Source organism: Penicillium solitum (genome assembly GCF_028829755.1).
Source record: "Penicillium solitum strain IBT 25940 chromosome Unknown utg000008l_segment0_segment0, whole genome shotgun sequence".
In the NCBI taxonomy this organism is placed as follows: domain Eukaryota; kingdom Fungi; phylum Ascomycota; class Eurotiomycetes; order Eurotiales; family Aspergillaceae; genus Penicillium; species Penicillium solitum.
In genome coordinates this window covers 2,758,858-2,775,738 of record NW_027072127.1, presented here as the reverse complement: position 1 = coordinate 2,775,738, position 16,881 = coordinate 2,758,858, and the positions used below count along the sequence as shown (strand labels likewise).

The following is a 16,881-nucleotide window of genomic DNA, read 5'->3' as shown; positions in this document are numbered from 1 at the left end:
ATTATGACTTCATTATCTCAAAGTACTTGCATTGCACAGTCGGCCGGTCGCGAGTTTGGTTCGTTTTCATGGGTTGCAACGGCGCATCTTCGATACCCTACTGTGGAGGATGCATGGGTGATGAGTGGACTCGGAGGTTACATGGCATCGGCGTCTCTGATGATTCTGGGTCTTACATGTCCATAATGCACTATGACTCCTTTTTTCAAAATTTATTCATTACAATTCATGGGCTGCATCAAGAAATCTATGGGGATGCGATTGCACTATTTTACACGCGCTATTATACAGAGAGGGTATGTCACTAATATACAAGCAGGTAGCCATCCAACTGCAACCATCACTCTTTGATCCAGCCTCCTGGGCCAAGGATACCTCCATCATCAGCCTTAGGGTCAAGGGTCCATTTCCGCAGAGGACGACAGCTAAGGTTGGATCGGAACCCAGCCTCGAACATCTCAATTCCCGCCCATCCAATCATGGCCGCATTGTCGGTACACAAATATGGAGGCGGAGCAACGATCTTCATATGGCCAAAGCCGCGCACTTCCAAAAATGAAGTAAGCACTTTCATGAGGAACTGGTTGGCAGCAACACCCCCACTGACAACGAGGGTGTTGATCTCATCCTTGCCAGTATTGTGCGGCCGCAGAGTCTCTAGAGCGATAATAGTGCGCGAAGCAAGGTGTTCAAAGCAGACACGCATGGCTTCCCGGCCTAGATCGACACGCTCTGCGTGTGACATCTTAATATTCGTACTGTTACTTTGAACGATCTTCCCAACCATGCTCGAAATTGAAGAAAAGCTGAACTGCATGGTTCGCGTATTCGCAAATGGAGTCGTAAGAGACCAGCCCCAATCGCTTATGCGTCTGGCTACTTCTTGACCCCGAGTTTGTGGTGGCGAGTAATCGGCGAAATCGGTTTTGCCATTGGGGAAGACAAATTGCTCCAGACTCTTGCCGTACATGGTGCTTTTAGCTTCCTGAAGCAAAGACTCGGGTAGGATATCTCGTGCGGATTTATCGAGTGCCTCCCCAATAGCTATATCTTCGCTTGTAGCGAGGATCTTATGGTCTGTGAGACCTTTGGATTGAACTAGAGTCGTATGGCCGCCAGAGACGAGAATGGACAGGAAAGGGAATTCGGGCGTCGTTGCGGGTGGGTCGGCTTTGGTTTCGTTTTCCAGGCATGATACGAGCCCGGGTGTCAAAAGATGTGCCTGCATGTGGTGCACTCCGACCATGGGGATCTGCCATGCTACCGACAGCGCCTTTCCAGTGTCGAGGCCAACGGACAGGTTTGACCGCATTCCGGGGCCTCTTGTGGCGGATATGAAATCTGGGAGGCGGCGACGAGTTCCATCTGCTAGTTTGAGTCCATCGCCTGTTTTTGACTCCGGTAGGTAATTAAGGGCTTTCTGTACAAGGTTTGCGAGGTTGTCTTGGTGGGATTCGAGGGCGATGATAGGGTGAATTCCCCGATGCTCGCGCGTGTCGGCTGTTACATTTTCAAGGAAATGGATTTTAGCTGCGTTTCCGGAGACTTTCTTTGTTTTCTCGACGATGGCTACCGATGTATCGTCACTGTTGTTTGCAACCAATTAGTTGGGCGGCTTTTTTTCGGACTGGCGTTCACCTCCGCTTACCATGACGTTTCAATTGCCAACGTAAGCAAGCCACGGCGGGAGTTCAAACATCTCCTCGCATTTATCGCCGATCTGCGAAAAGTCGCAGCAGCAGTCACCTTGAACAACATTGGTAAGATGTTTGACATACGACCGGCGACAGGGGCGAAAAAGATCGGACGCGCACGGGCCGGAGAAGCCCTCAATTAGAGCCCTAAAACAGGTACCAAAACAGCAATATATAGTGATCTACGGAGAGCTCCGTACTATCGCGAAGAATATTACCTACGAACCATGAATTTACTTGCTATTGTAATCGAGAATGTCAATATAGGGTCGAGGCGACCGTTGTATTTGCAGTAACGAACGACTAGGTTAAAAACATTTATACTCCAAAATCAAAATCGTCAATCCAGGTCCCATCATAACGTCATAAATATATTGTTCCTCCAAAACACTGATACATCGTTTTCCTTCCAAGAACAGAATGTGCGCTGTGTATCAAAAGGCCGATTTAGCCCCCATGAATGACAGACGAATTGGGGGGCTAGCGAAAAGCGTGGCAAGATAATCATCCAGAACCCCATCTTGAGACAGGCTGGATGCACACTTTGATGCGTCGTTCTGTCATTTACAGGAGCTCATCTTGCAATTTGAGGATGTCGATCGTGGGGCGCGCGAGGTGCTGTGTGGATTGAGGTGATCAACAAGAGACCCAGGGTGCAGGGCGTGGCATCATTGCAAAAGCAGGATGTAAACCCCGAGTCATTCAGAAGCACCTGGTCGCTCCCCATTACTCCAGCTGTGGACGGTCATTAGTGATACAAATCTCGAACTTGATCTCACTGTCGGACCGTCCATCGCCGTTCTTCTCGAGACATCTTCATGTGCTTGCCATAGTATTCGTCTGGGTTCTCAATTGGTGTCACACAATGGACAGTTGGTGTCACTTTGAATTGTATACGTTTGTCAACAGTAGCAGCGCGCGAGGACGACTGCTTCTTGAGGATGCTCTTCGATGAGCAAGAGTTTGTGTATGCATAGCTTGGAACTTGCAGTGAGGAGAATCTCTTGCTGGTCGGGCTCGCTGCGGAGACTGGCGAGATAGGGGTGCGAGGAAGAGCACTTGGTGACTTGAGCGACAATGTTGGTCGAGGAGCATTCTGCACAGCAGAGATGCTCAAGGACAGCTTTGGCTTGACGACACGGGCGGTGGTTGTGTACATTGTGACTGATGAAGAATCCACAATAGTTGAAGAAGTTTTAAAACAACAATGTAGTTGATGTTATTTGAATTTGGTTTTCACAGGGAAACCTTGATCAACAAAGTTATCCGAGTAGGCAAGGAGAGAAACAAATTATTGACGTGGATGTAGAAAGGAGTTGAAGAACTTGGACCAGCCAAGACGCAGGACGAAAATAGAAGAGGCAAAAATAGAAAAAATAGGAAAATCTCAAACAATATGCAAAACGCAGTCTCCTGGGGGACAGATGAGGGCGGCTATATACACTAGAGGGGGGAGAGGGGAACCAACGGACTACAAACCACCTTCTTCTGCCTAAGCGCCCACCCCATGCACGACGGTGCACAAATCACCACCATCACACTTAAGTTTCTAACTTTGGAAAGCTTCCGTCCAATCCAGCCAATTAAAATGCCCGACTGGAACCCTAGTCTACATAGTGTGATGTGATGGATGTTAGGGTTTGACGATAGGGTGGCCAATATGCCCTGCAGCCAACTGCACTTGGAACCCCACCCTGGTCTTCCTGTCCATTTGATTCGAAACTCTCGACCGACTATCACTCAATAGGTGAGGAAGATCACACTTACATCAAGTGGATTCCTGCACTGTTGGGTGATATCCCCGCATCATCACAGTGACTAGCTGTCACAGCGAAAGCTGATTGGTTTAAATATCAGCAGGATTGTTGCGACGTACTATAATTAGATATCACATGGGGCTGATGCCGCTATCAACTATTTTTACTCTTCAGGATTGAGCGATAAATGACATCTATCCTTGGATATACTTAGAGCGAGTTAAGATACACAGTAAATGCAGTTGCAACACTGTTGGTCACATTTCGTTGTGACTCTTTTTGGAGGCTAACTAACCCCCAGTCCTTACAAGGTAATGCTCATCTATGTTGCATATTCTTGCGTGATCGTCCTAGGGACTATATTTCTCGGTTTTTCAAACAGAGCACGTATGCTGTACGATGTAATGCTTGAATGTGCGTTCTATTTATAGAAAGTGCCTCTAAAATCGACGACGTACACGGAGTAGTTCACATACATCTTTGCATACATTTACTTGATTAGGACAACACCAGGGGAGGAAGTGTTTGGTTTTTTGAGACGAGCGTCTAGCTCTATCTAAGCATACAAGAATAGACACACACTTATGCGGCCTTGTAATGTCTTTTTAGATGTCTTTTGAGATATCCGTTTAGGTGTATATGAAGGCGCTAAAAAAAAGCATCCTCTGTGCAAGAGACCTTTCTATGTATAAATAACTTTTGATGGACGTGTGACTAAACCGGGGGCTGGACGGTAGAAATTATATCAAAAGCAGACATGCAGGACAAGGACCTGGGACAAACAAGCTTAGAAGACCTATAAAACTTGGAATAGGCTGAGGGTTGGTTAGCTCATTAGGAATTATAAGACTGGGGATAAAGCTTTGGCTTGTTTGGATTCTTGAGCTGGGGTATTGAGCCGTGATGCGTTGTTGTGTGTTCCGATAGTGTATCTTAAGACGAAGAGATGGGCTTATATAGATGGTTGTAGCTACGTATTTCCTTTTCGAGGTTATAGAGGACATTCTATATGTGTTGTTTCTCAGGTTGTCAAATAAACTCGGATGAAAGAAATGATAATATCCACTGTAGATAATTCTTTTGTCTCGGGTTCATCAACAAGGTGTAGTAGCAATCCCGGAAAGGACTCAGAGAATATTCTTTGCGTTCATGTATCCGAGACAAAACCAATAACACTTGGACCTCTATTCTCGGTGTATGAAAACAATGCAAAGAAAGGTGAAGTTTTTGAGAGAAGGCAAAGCGAGATGTTGAAGAGAACACTGTAATAGTCAAGAATGTACGAAAGTATATAAGGGATGATCTTATGGAGCCACCTTTTATAAACAGAAGAGTCCATTATTTCGCTGAAGCAGATGTGACCATTGAACAGTTTAATCGTATGGGTTTAGTATGACTAGCTGAGACTTGGAAGATGGTATTATTGTCCTTAAGTTCTGGGTTATAGGGTTCAACGACAAGCAAGATGCACCTTGAACGACTATATAATCTAGGGTATCCGATATTGGAATCGCGTAAACTCCATCGCCCAAAGGGAATCGAATTGAAGAATAGTAGATTTACTAGTTACCAGTGATACATATTGGATTTTCTTAAGCCCTTATGATTTTGCACTCATTGTTCTACTATATCAGCAGGTATATATCTTCTTAGAACTACTCTTGAATTATTCTAGAAGCTCTTCCTTCACCTTTTCATGAGTATATGGCAATTGTTCTACATTAGTATGACATTGATTTTACCTCTACGGCCCTCGGCAATGACACTTGCAAGGATAACTTTCTAATTCTGATATTTCACCATGCATATAGTTTTGAAAGAGATATAATATTGGAATGGGTATGTTTTATTCTCTATATAATGGGGTTTCTTGCAACAATGGCACATCGTATGGAATTACCCCATATTAATTGCCCTAGGCAATGTCGGCCGGCTTGGCTCCCGGTGAATCATTTTGGAGCTTCCAAGGTTTAAGGCCTAAGCTCAAGGTAATTTCAGAACTGGGAGTCGTGGTAGGTGCTATAGCTACACCGCTACACACCACAGCCTACAACATACGACTCTCTTTATGACCCCGATTTATATGTGGAGCAGTAGCTGTTAGAATTATAGTGCAATTGAGTTTTGTGAAATCCGTGGAGAACAGTGTACTTCGCAAGAAGAGAAATCATAGATAACTAGAATGAACATCAAAGCAACCCTAGTCGGTTAAATGCCATATTCTGCATTATCTGATTGCAATAGAGTGCGGAGAAAAAGGGGGTATAACGGTACCGGAGTGCTCCGTCCATAAAATCCGGAGTTGAGCCGAGTCTGGAAGGCCGAGGAGAGGGGAAGAGATGAAGTGCGACCAATCGAAATGAAATTCTCCAAATTTTTGTTCCCACTGAACTCCGCACCGAACTCGGAATCCTTTGGTGTTTTCGTGTTTTTGTGTTCTCGTCTTTTCGTTTAAGGCTCACCGGTTCCGAAAGGACCATGTGACAGGTTCAACCTATCCGGTTTCTTCCTCATTTTCTTTTCTTTCAAAGTCGCCTGCTGACTGTGTTTTGTTTTGCCTCTGTCCCCTGGATTATATGGTTGGTTTAGGTTCCTATATACCGTGGCTCGTGGTGGCAAACATATGGCATCCCAAGGAACCGGATGAAAAAGTTGTTCTCGAACAATAAGGAGGAGTAGCATGATGAGGCTAATTTAGGGACACTTATATTGTATACTAGTATCTACTAGGAGTACTCCGTCAAGTAATGCGGAGATCGGTGAAAGTGAGACTCTGATTCGGTCCGATCTGCCCGGGTAAATAACGCCATAATGAAAAAACACAAGGGGGTAGTACCAACATAAAAGAAAAATTCAACGTGGCCACAGATGTACATAATTATATTAGAAAATATCAAATCTATCTAAGAATCCGGAATACATAATTATCTATTCTAATATTGTAAAGAGGCAAGCCCCCCCGAAAACTTTACTAAGTGGGCTTATATTAGCATATCTTTTTTATTGACTCAATTCTCCCCTTCTCCACATCCCTCGATCCCTTCCTTCCCCCAGTTTTTCTCTTTTGTGCGGTGGATTTTTTTTTTGGTTTAGGACTTAAAGGTCAACTTGAACATACACAATGGCTACCGTAACAGAAGCTGTGAAGGAATCCCTTCTGGGCAGCACAGAGGATCCTCAGCTGTCCCACCAATCGCGCTCGAACTTTGTTCGTCATGCGCAAAAGGACGAGAGTGGTGAACTCTTCATGAACGAGGAAAACTTCATTAATGCCGTGGCACCTAAACAGGAAGACTATGTAAGTGTTACCAGGGACTACAAAAGTACTGAAATTCTTGCAATTGCTGACCTGGTTTCCTCCCAACAGCACAAGATTAAGCGCGAGCAATATGGCATCCTTTTCAGCGTCGCAGACCGACGGAGAGCTGGCAAGCTGAACATTACCGACTGGGCCTCCTTCGAAAACCTCCTCGCGAAGCCCGATGCCGAGTACGAGATCGCCTTCCGCCTCTTCGACTTCGATGGCACCGGCAGTGTCAAGTTCGACACCGTGCAGGGACTGTACAACATGAACAAGAGTGCTGACAGCATCCCCTTTGATTGGAACTCAGAATGGGCATCGCTGTACGGAGGCCGCTCCAAGTCTCGCCACGACATGACATACCCCCAATTCGCCCAGATGCTGCGCGGTTTGCAGGGTGAGCGCATCCGCCAAGCCTTCCACATTTTCGACAAGGATGGTGATGGCTTTATCCAGCCCGAGGATTTCCAACGCATTATCCTCGAGACCTCGAAACACAAGCTGTCCGACCATGTCCTGGAGAACCTCCCCACCCTGTGCAATATCTCGATCAGCAACCGCATCTCCTACGCCAATGTCCGTGCTTTCCAAAATGTCATGCGCGAGATGGATATCATTGATCTGGTGGTCCGCGAAGCAACAAAGAAGAGCAAAGATGGCAAGATCACTCGTACCGACTTCCTGAACGAGGCCGCTCGCGTCACCCGTTTCTCCCAGTTTACACCCATGGAGGCCGATATTCTGTTCCACTTCGCTGGACTGGATGCGCCTTCAGGACGTCTTTCCCAGAAGGACTTTGCCAAGGTCATTGATGCTTCATGGCGTATCCCCGTGATCGCTGCAGGCCAGGCCTTGGCTGCTGGACACGAAGTTGCCGAGAAGACTAAGAGTGTGCTTCACGGCGTTCTTGAGTCTGCACACCACTTTGCTCTGGGTAGTATCGCCGGTGCTTTTGGTGCCTTCATGGTCTACCCTATTGATCTGGTCAAGACCCGCCTGCAGAACCAGCGCTCGTCTCGCCCCGGCGAGAGACTGTACAACAACTCCCTCGACTGCGCTAGGAAAGTTATCCGCAACGAGGGTTTCACTGGCCTGTACTCTGGTGTCATTCCTCAGTTGATTGGTGTCGCGCCCGAAAAGGCTATCAAGCTGACTGTGAACGACCTCGTGCGTGGCTTCTTCACAGATAAGGAAACCAACCGGATCAGATACAGCCAAGAGGTTCTGGCTGGTGGAACTGCCGGTGCTTGTCAAGTCGTCTTCACAAATCCCCTTGAGATTGTGAAGATCCGTCTGCAGGTCCAGGGTGAAATCGCAAAGAACGTCGAGGGTGCCCCTCGCCGCTCAGCCCTCTGGATTGTCAAGAACCTGGGTTTGGTGGGTCTGTACAAAGGAGCCAGCGCCTGTCTCCTTCGTGATGTCCCCTTCTCGGCCATCTACTTCCCTACATACGCCCACTTGAAGTCTGACTTCTTCGGCGAAACCGCTACACACAAGCTGGGCGTTGTACAGCTCCTCACCGCCGGTGCTATTGCCGGTATGCCCGCCGCCTACCTAACCACCCCATGCGACGTCATCAAAACCCGTCTGCAGGTCGAAGCCCGCAAGGGTGACACAAAGTACAACGGTCTCCGCCACTGCGCTGCCACCGTCTGGAAAGAAGAAGGTCTCGCCGCCTTCTTCAAGGGTGGACCCGCCCGTATTATGCGTTCTTCACCTCAGTTCGGTTTCACTCTGGCCGCCTACGAGGTCCTGCAGAAAAATTTCCCCATGCCTGGTGAGGGTGAGCCTATTACACCCACTGGTCACGTCGAGCCCAGTGTCGGCGGACAGGGCGCTACGGCGGCTCTGCCTTATCTCCGGTCAAGGAACGCGCTCAAGCTCATCCTTGATCTTGACCAGAACATTGGCCGGGTGCAGGTCCCACGGTCTGAGAACTGGCCCAAGTTCCTGCAGAACTCGAAGTAGAGAGGCTTGCTGTTATCTAGTGAACCTGCTATTTCTGGTCTTTGTTTTCTTTCATTTTCATTTTACTAGCGATATGTTTACCATTTCTCATTTGGTCAAGGCCTATCTTTCCTTCGATTTAGCATGAGATCTTTCTCACATTTCTTTCGGATCCTTTTCATGTCCCGCCTTCTTTGTGGTTTAGTTGGGCTTGACTTGGGACGTGCATCCCCCCCCTTTGCATCATGATGTCTTTCGGAGACCGCCTGTGTTTGCATTGTATCAATAGCAGATAGATTTGGAAAGAAGGTGTGTGGGTTGTCATAGAGGGCCCTGATTGTCGTGTTTCTATCAATCTAGATCTGGTTTGGGTTGATATTCTCCTGTTTTATCATGTGGGTGTAAGTAGCCATGTGTAGTTCATGGTTGATCTTAGTCGTATCTAGAGAGCAGATAGATCATGTACGGGCCAAGGAAGTATTTGCGTGCATTTGATATTGTGATCTGCACTGGATTACATTGCAAGTTCTGGTTTCTGGGGTTTTGAGTTGTTTATCCCAAGTTCGGGAAAAGATATATGTACATGAAGAGTGATGTGCAAGCTCACAAACGGGTATCGGAATCTACTCTTGAGGAAAGATTCCCTGTACAGGTGATGTTACATTTATATCCTCGAGGATATATTGGTCACGGACTAGGTCCATGTCCGTGGGAAATGCTAGACCCAATTGTCGTGGATAGAAAGCAATCCCATCGTGATCTAGAAGATCAAGTCGACATCATTGAGACGGCAGTGGCCCAATTCGGTGGCGTATATTCCGAGCCCACATGACTGAGCCTCAAGACCAGACGCTCCCGAGGTCGTTCTTGATGAGGACCGGATTTAGTTCCCATTCAATAGAATCTAAGCTTTCGTGCAGACTCTGTCTTAACAACCTCCTCGGTTCCTTTGTCTTCCGCAGGCTGTGTGGGTTGCTTTTGTTCTTTCTCAGGCTCCTGGACCTTCTCTGCTTTCGACTGGGCGGTCTTCTTCTCATGCCACAGGGAATCTTCGGCTTCAATCTCGTGCAGCACTAGAGAGAAATAGTCAGACACTAGTCATAGAATAGTATTGTTAGATATTGGGGAACACACCCTCGTCCCACTCTCGTTCCTTTGCCTCGTCGCCCGTTCCAAGCAATTTCTCCACATCGACCTTCTCTCCATTCTTGACTCGTGCAATAATCTCCGCTAGAAGCTCGATCTTCGCATCCGTCGTCCGAGTATATGCCGCATAGCCGTTCTTTAAAGTGAGCATGCGAATGGCCTGCGAGCCGATCAGAGTGAACATGATGATGTAGAACGTCGCCGGGTTCCATTCTTTAGATTTCTCTTTGGCGGGATCCTTGCGCGCTCTGCCACCCCGAAGAAATCGGGGAATCATTGCCGTCCATACTGACGTGTCCGCGATCTTCGGAAGGCGATCGGAGGTCGAATATGAGCGCCCGGCCGGAGCGCGGCATTGTCTGGTAGCATTTAATGTAGAAGGAGTAGGAAATATCTGCCTGCTAAGCCCAAAGGGCCTGAATCTGAATGCCATAGCCTCTGTTCGCGTCTAGCAGCAATCGTCGATCTTCAAAAGCGGGAAAAGTTGAGGTCGTGATTGCCTGAGGCGATAAGGCTACCAACTCCCAATACGGTATAGCGCTGTTGTTGCTGCGACAACCCCCGTTTAGAGTGTCCGGCCGATAGCGATTGCACATCAAAGGCTCGACGCGAGCGATGACCTCAGTCCTGCAGCTTCGATAAAACGACCAGGAAAATGGCGGTCACCGTATTACCGGCCAGCTCTTTAACAGAGTCTGTGAAACAGGCCCTCCGTTCAACGACAACATGCTCCGACGCTACTGTGTTGTCCCTCCAAACACTACTCCGCGGGTCGCCAAAGATGCCCGAGAACCCCACGAAACGCACAAAGTCGACAAGAGAACCAGCCACAACGCCGAGTCGGACGAGAACTTCCCGCGCAACGAAGACGAAACCTGCGAATGATACGGCGCTGCAATCATTGACCGATCACGACGCGGCGGCATTGTCGTGTCAGGAGAAGCTGGTCTTTGCTACGGAGGTATTCAATGCCACGTTAAAGACCCTCACGGATGCCGCGAAGATATCTACAGCAAAGCGCCAGAATAATATCCCCGATACTACCAATGGTCCCGACGCGGGCATTGTCTCGGCTGCGGAGTGCGCCAGACTTTCTTTGTCTACACTGCGCACTCTTAAGAATGATGCCGTGAACGACCAGTTCCCGAATATGCAACTCGAACAGGGGCTGTGTGTTCTAGCGGGAAAACTTATCTCACTGGGATTGAACGATGTGGCATACAAAGAGCTTCGACTTTTGAAGCGGAGAATCCAACAACATCTGGATGGTGGGAAGGCCGGGAAGAAGACTGCCGAAGCGAAGGATGGGGCGGACGAAGAAGCTTCGAAGGAACGGATGTCGGATCTCTTGACGTTCGCTCACATCTCGAACGGGAAATCGCTGTACGGCTTGCTTGTTCCTTTTCACTCGAATGTGATGCGGCTATTTGCTGCGGACAGAAGAGCCTCCACAATCCAGAAGGTTTACCCTTCTTTGCAACTCTCGGATTTGAGTAGCCCTGCTCAAGTTATTCTGGCTGCCCTGAAGTCCGGTCAACTGTCGAATGACAAAGCTGCTCTACAACTCCAGTTACTATCAAACACAGTTCTAGCGCTTTGCTCGGGGACATCTTTCTCGAAGGATGAGGCCTCGAATAGTTTGAAGCCAACCACGTCATTGGGCCTGCAACTACTTTCCATCGAGGTTCGTTGTTTGGGCTGGAAGCTGTCTGGTCATGTCTGTGATGAGAGCAAGGAAGTGTTCGACCCTTTGCTTCGTTATTTTGGTAGTTTTTCTCACCGGAGCAAGGGTATTGAGAAAGCTGAGTTTGCTTCAATCTACAAAACGGTTACCCGGCTACAAACATCCATTGCAGAAGTCAAGAAGAAGTCATCAGAAACACAAAACGCCAACCAGGCTGCCAAGCTTATGACTCTTCTTGGGCAGCTCGCTTTCGATGCGGGGTGTTTTGATGAATCTATGAAGCTGTTCACACAAGCCATCAACCCCCTCTCAAAGACCCAGTCTCTTTCGCTGGCAACAGTTCGGTGTAAAATTGCATCTGTTCATTTCCAGGCTTCGAAAACATCGAAAAAGTTCCTGGACGGAGCCCTAGATTCTGTTTCAGAAGCGACTCAATCCCTAGGGTTGCAATTAAGAGGCAGCGCAAACGACCTAGATGAACTTCTGGTGGAAGCTGCAAGACTGAAGAAGTTGGCCCTTGCATGGTTCGGGGAGGCTATTACAAAAAGTTTCGAGACTGAAAGCGAGAAAAACGAAGTTGCTGGTCAGATCAGGGAATATCTACAAGCGTTCATAAGGTTCCTCAGACGCTATGTTGGACGCCAACCAACAGAAGATGGCGACGAAAAGGAGATTGAGATGTTCAATAAACGCATTTCAATTTCTAGGAGCATCATCCTAGCTGCCGTTGATTCGACTGTCGCAATTGGAAAGCTTTCTATCATGTCTCAGCGGCCACCTTGGGAAGACATGCTTCCAATTCTGGCTGATTGCCATCGCCTGCTCTCAACTATCGAATCCCCCGATGAAAAAGATACAGAGACGACAGAAAACCTAGGAATGGCACTTGTCAAGCTTTCAAACTTGTTCTGGTCTCGATACATCAAAGAAAAAGAGGCCGGACAGGGTTATCGGGAACTCATACCCCTTCTCAAGCAATCTACCCAGCTGCTTTCAAGCTGCTCACCCTCTCAACGCAACACGGCATTTGCAGCCCTCAAATTCGAGAGAATGGCTCATCTGTATATCGAAGGCAATATGTACATTGACTCAGAGCAGATGTTTCGACAATCGATTGAAGAATACATTCTCTCTGGCACCCTGGACCAGATCCTTAAAATCAGCGGAGCTCACAATCCAAGTTCGCTTAACCAGAATCCTAAGAGCTCCGGTTTCATGCTTGGCCGTGTACTTTCGGCTCTTCTGAAGATGAAGCTGCGCAGGAAGGGATCTCACCCCTCTGTTGTCTATGACGATGTTGAACTAGAATTCGAACAGAGATGTCTTCTTCTCGAATGGCAGATGAGCTTGCTTGTTGATATGCATGGCTATTCTTCAAACGAAGAAGAGTTTCGCTTGATTCTTGGCTCGGCTGTTTCCTCCCTCCTTGACCTCTACCTCCCTGACGTCTACCCTATTCGCCATTCCCGTGTGATTCTTTCTGCCTTGCGGCTCCTGCTGGAGCAGCCTACTGCCTTGGATTCGTCCTTGGTTGAAACTCTGTTGATTGCAGGAACAGAGGCTTTGGATGGCGGTTTGCAAGTCCGAGATGACCTTGATCTTGCTTCATTTGCAATCCATATTAACAACTCATTGCGCATAATGATCGGCTTCCACCGCGGCAAGATTGACGCAAGCGAACTAGATGAGACACTTGCATCATGGACTTCACTGGTACGCCAGTCCCATGACTGGAAAAAACTGCTGCTCTGCATCAATGACACGGAGTACTGGGTCTTGCAGTTGAAAGCCCTGGTTGATTATACCGAAATCCACGGACTTTGGAAGGCTCAACTATGCACCTTGGAACTGATTTTGCGTGCCGCGGAGCTTCAGCAATCAGGGGATCTGTCAGACCCCATCATCATTCTTTCGCGCTTGGTACTACAGAATTGCCGCCTGGGCTACTGCCAAAAGGCAGGTGAACTCCTATCGCGTGGTGAGCAGTACCTTGCTCAAAACAAGATTTCTTCTCTTGCTACGATTTCTTACAAAGTTGCACGGGTGGAATATCTTCTGGAGACCGGAGAGCCCGAGAAAGCCGCCGCCGTTCTTTCAGCAGCCCGCTCACTCTATGAAAAATGCCAGAAGTCAGAACTAAACAACTTGACTGTCCTGTCGAAGATCTCATGGGAAAGGCTGGTAGCAGATGCTGCCTTTGTTCAGTCCAGGTTGTTCTCCGCACAGGGCTCAGCAACACAGGCTCTGTACTTCGCAAAGTTGTCTGTGAGGCTCAACTGCCGCATTTGGGCTAAGGTTGAGAGGCTCGCACAAAGGAAACAAGACAAGATGTTGCCTGCTGCAGGGAATTCTGATGTTGAGGCTGTTGCTGATGGTATCGCAAAGCTTGACTTGTCTCAGAACGGGTCTTCTCCGGATGTCTCTGCCAGCTACATCCAAGGTGCGCCTTTCTGGCCACATCTGGGTTCCCACCATACTTGCTTGTTGAACCTCGCCACATTATCTGCCCACCATGGCTTGTTCCAAGATGCTATCTACTACGGCGAACAAGCACTGAAAATCGATAAGACCCTTGATGCCAACGCACGGCTACTTGCGGCGCAGACCCAACTCGGTTGCCATTGGATTCTTAGTGGTCACATAAATGAGGGACAGGATCAACTCTCTGCAGCAGCCGAGTCGTCTAAACAAACCCAGAAAAGTATTGAAACCGTGTCTTTCCAAATGGCGCTTGCGTCTCTGTACAAGACGCAGGGTGCACATGACAAGGCACTGCGTGTTCTTCTTGAAGCAGATAAGATCATCACAGCGGTCATCTCTGCTGATGTGCCTACCAATCTAGAGGCAGCAGACATGGCAGAAATCGAAGAAAAGATGGACAAGTTACGGGTTAGAGCAAGCAGCCGGCGAACCCCAACACCTCGAACACCAACACCCACTATGACTACTACCACTCGGCGGACCCGTGCAACCAGTTCCGCTACTACCAGAACCACAAAGAAACCTCCAGCTCCAAAACCAACTCTCCCCGAAGTCCAATCTAAATCCCTATTACAACTGAAGGGCAACATCCTTAGACAACAAGCTGATTGCCTGCGGGAACTGCGTGACTTTGAGCGATCTGCGCAAACACTTGCAGAGGCCAGACAATTTGCCGTGGCCCGAGAAAGCAAGATCACTCTGGAAATTGGTGAAAGCGAGCATCTGCTGGCTGATGCAATTCGCCGTTTTGCTAGCCATGCTGTGTACTGCGTTTTACCTGAATCTACAATCTCGCTACCGTCGCTCAAAACACCAAGCAAGACGGCGGATGAGCCTAGTTTGCCCCCGGCAAAGCCGTCCACAAGGAGAACAAGGGCTCCAGCCAAAACAACGCGCACCAAGGCTCAACGAGCCAGTGATGACTTTTCTGTTATGCTCTCCAAGGCGAGCGATTGCCTTGCCAGTGTCTTCTCTGATGCCACGATTCTAGGCTCAACGCTTGATAGCCATGCGGCATCTCGCTTGATGAGTCGGATCTCTATGCTATCACATGCGACTTCCCCGGGGATCCCAGCGACTCTGGCTCAGTCGCCCGCCAATATGAATGGTAAGTTTTGGAAGATTCTTTCAGTTTTGACATATATCTGACTTTTTAATTAGAGATTGGACGTGTTGGCGCATTTGCCCGGGAGCGTATGGCGATTGATATCGATCGACAGCTGGCTGATTTTGCCGACCCTCTTCTTTGGCCAGCGTCATTCCCCTCGGCTATCGAGCTGGACAATGATATGTGCTCCAACTTCACACAGGATTACGTCGACATTCTGCCAGAAACTTGGAATGTCCTCTCTTTGTCATTGAGTGCAGACTGTACCGAATTCGTGGTTTCACGACTTCAGAAAGACCGCTCTCCGTTCCTTCTGCGTCTTCCCCTACACCGAGGAAACTCAGAAGACGACGACGAAGAGCAGTTCACGTTCGAGGATGGAAAAGAGGAAATGCAAGAACTCATCAAGCTCGCCAATGAAAGTGCACATGCAGCCAAGGCTCAGACGGACAAGTTGTCGAAGAAGGAATGGTGGAAGACCCGCGAAGCGCTCGATCGTCGGATGGAAAGTGTGCTTCAAAACATTGAGAACATTTGGTTTGGAGGGTTCCGCGGTGTGTTCTCGCCACTGTCGCGGGAGACTACCGCGCTGGCCCGGTTCGCAAGTGCCTTCCAATGCATCCTTGACAAGCATCTTCCTTCTCGGCAAAAGGGTGGGAAGGCCGCCGGACCCAGGCTCACGCTACACCAGAATGTTGTGGACTTATTCATTGGGCTTCGTGATCTCGAAGAGCAAGAAGAGCCCGAAGACACGCTGATGGATCTTCTTTACTTTGTCGTGGATATTCTACAATTCCAGGGTGAGCGCAATGCTTACGACGAGATTGACTTCGACATGATGGTCGTAGATACCCTCGATGCCTTGCGAGGCTACCACGAAGCTGCACGCGATGAACTTGCGGCACGACCCCCAAGACATACAATCCTAGTGCTTGATAAAGCTCTCCACCTGTTCCCATGGGAATCACTTCCCTGTCTCCAAGGATACCCTGTCTGTCGCGTCCCATCCCTCGAGTGCCTCCGGGACCGAGTCCTCCAATTCCGCAAGGCATCCTCCGGAGCCATCGTGGACCGGAGTTCCGGCGCATTTGTCCTCAACCCAACAGGCGACCTGCGCACAACGCAAACCACATTCGAACAAGACCTTTCCCGATTCAAATCCTGGACTGCAGTCGTGCAGCGAGAACCAACCGAAGACGAATTCCGCGACGCCCTGGAAAAGAAGGGTCTATTCCTCTACTTTGGCCACGGCAGCGGCGCGCAGTACATCCGTGGCCGCACGGTCAAGCGGCTCACACAATGCGCTGTTACTTTCCTCATGGGATGTAGCAGCGGTACTTTGGCCGAAGCCGGCGAGTACGAGCCTTACGGTACGCCGATGAATTATCTCCATGCAGGCAGCCCCGCGCTCGTGGCTACGCTGTGGGATGTCACGGATCGGGATATTGACCGGTTTACCACGACCGCCTTTGACGCGTGGGGTCTGGTCGAGAAGAAGGATAAGAAGGAAAAAAGCCGGGGGGGAGGATGTTGGGCTTGACACGGCAATTGCGCGGTCGAGGGGTGCGTGTGTGTTGAGGTATCTCAACGGCGCGGCGCCGGTGGTTTATGGAGTTCCAGTGTTTTTGGAGTGAATCTGGAGTCATGTTTCTCTTATTTCTCTCTTATGGTGTATATATACCTTGGCGTTTTCCCCACTGTGGGCAGCAATCTGATTTGACTCTTCATCCTTGGCCTTTGAAGAGGTTACTGTTAATAGACCA

At 48.8% G+C, this 16,881-nt stretch overlaps 5 protein-coding genes across 5 annotated transcripts; 2 read left to right on the top strand and 3 right to left on the bottom strand.

Annotated features, from left to right (window-relative positions):
- Positions 1-340: 340 nt before the first annotated feature.
- Positions 341-1,758, bottom strand: N7455_010349 (N(6)-L-threonylcarbamoyladenine synthase family protein; the record flags this gene model as incomplete). Its single annotated transcript, XM_040954188.2, has 2 exons — positions 341-1,586; positions 1,649-1,758. The coding sequence occupies 2 exons, from the start codon at positions 1,756-1,758 to the stop codon at positions 341-343; spliced, it is 1,356 nt and encodes a 451-aa protein (XP_040815471.2).
- Positions 1,759-2,469: 711 nt separating this feature from the next.
- On the bottom strand, positions 2,470-2,853 carry N7455_010348 (uncharacterized protein; the record flags this gene model as incomplete). The annotated part of the gene is made up of 1 exon (XM_040954032.2): positions 2,470-2,853. The coding sequence occupies one exon, from the start codon at positions 2,851-2,853 to the stop codon at positions 2,470-2,472; it is 384 nt and encodes a 127-aa protein (XP_040815458.2).
- A 3,719-nt stretch (positions 2,854-6,572) lies between these two features.
- Positions 6,573-8,720, top strand: N7455_010347 (citrin; the record flags this gene model as incomplete). The annotated part of the gene is made up of 2 exons (XM_040954210.2): positions 6,573-6,749; positions 6,819-8,720. 2 exons carry the CDS (start codon positions 6,573-6,575, stop codon positions 8,718-8,720), a joined length of 2,079 nt encoding a protein of 692 aa, XP_040815360.1.
- A 543-nt stretch (positions 8,721-9,263) lies between these two features.
- On the bottom strand, positions 9,264-10,286 carry N7455_010346 (DUF5321 domain-containing protein). The gene is made up of 2 exons (XM_040954198.2): positions 9,834-10,286; positions 9,264-9,772 (listed from the first exon to the last, which is right to left on the bottom strand). The coding sequence occupies exons 1-2, from the start codon at positions 10,276-10,278 to the stop codon at positions 9,594-9,596; spliced, it is 624 nt and encodes a 207-aa protein (XP_040815380.2). The 5' UTR covers positions 10,279-10,286; the 3' UTR covers positions 9,264-9,593.
- Positions 10,287-10,500: 214 nt separating this feature from the next.
- On the top strand, positions 10,501-16,658 carry N7455_010345 (C50 family peptidase; the record flags this gene model as incomplete). Its single annotated transcript, XM_040954087.2, has 2 exons — positions 10,501-15,118; positions 15,172-16,658. 2 exons carry the CDS (start codon positions 10,501-10,503, stop codon positions 16,656-16,658), a joined length of 6,105 nt encoding a protein of 2,034 aa, XP_040815329.2.
- Positions 16,659-16,881: the final 223 nt, after the last annotated feature.

Excerpts from the sequence above, each read along its gene's own strand:
- N7455_010346 (XM_040954198.2), bottom strand. The coding sequence starts at position 10,278 with ATGGCATTCAGATTCAGGCCCTTTGGGCTTAGCAGGCAGATATTTCCT. Across the intron at positions 9,773-9,833 it reads GGAACGAGAGTGGGACGAGG|TGCTGCACGAGATTGAAGCC; the intron begins GTGTGTTCCCCA and ends ATTTCTCTCTAG.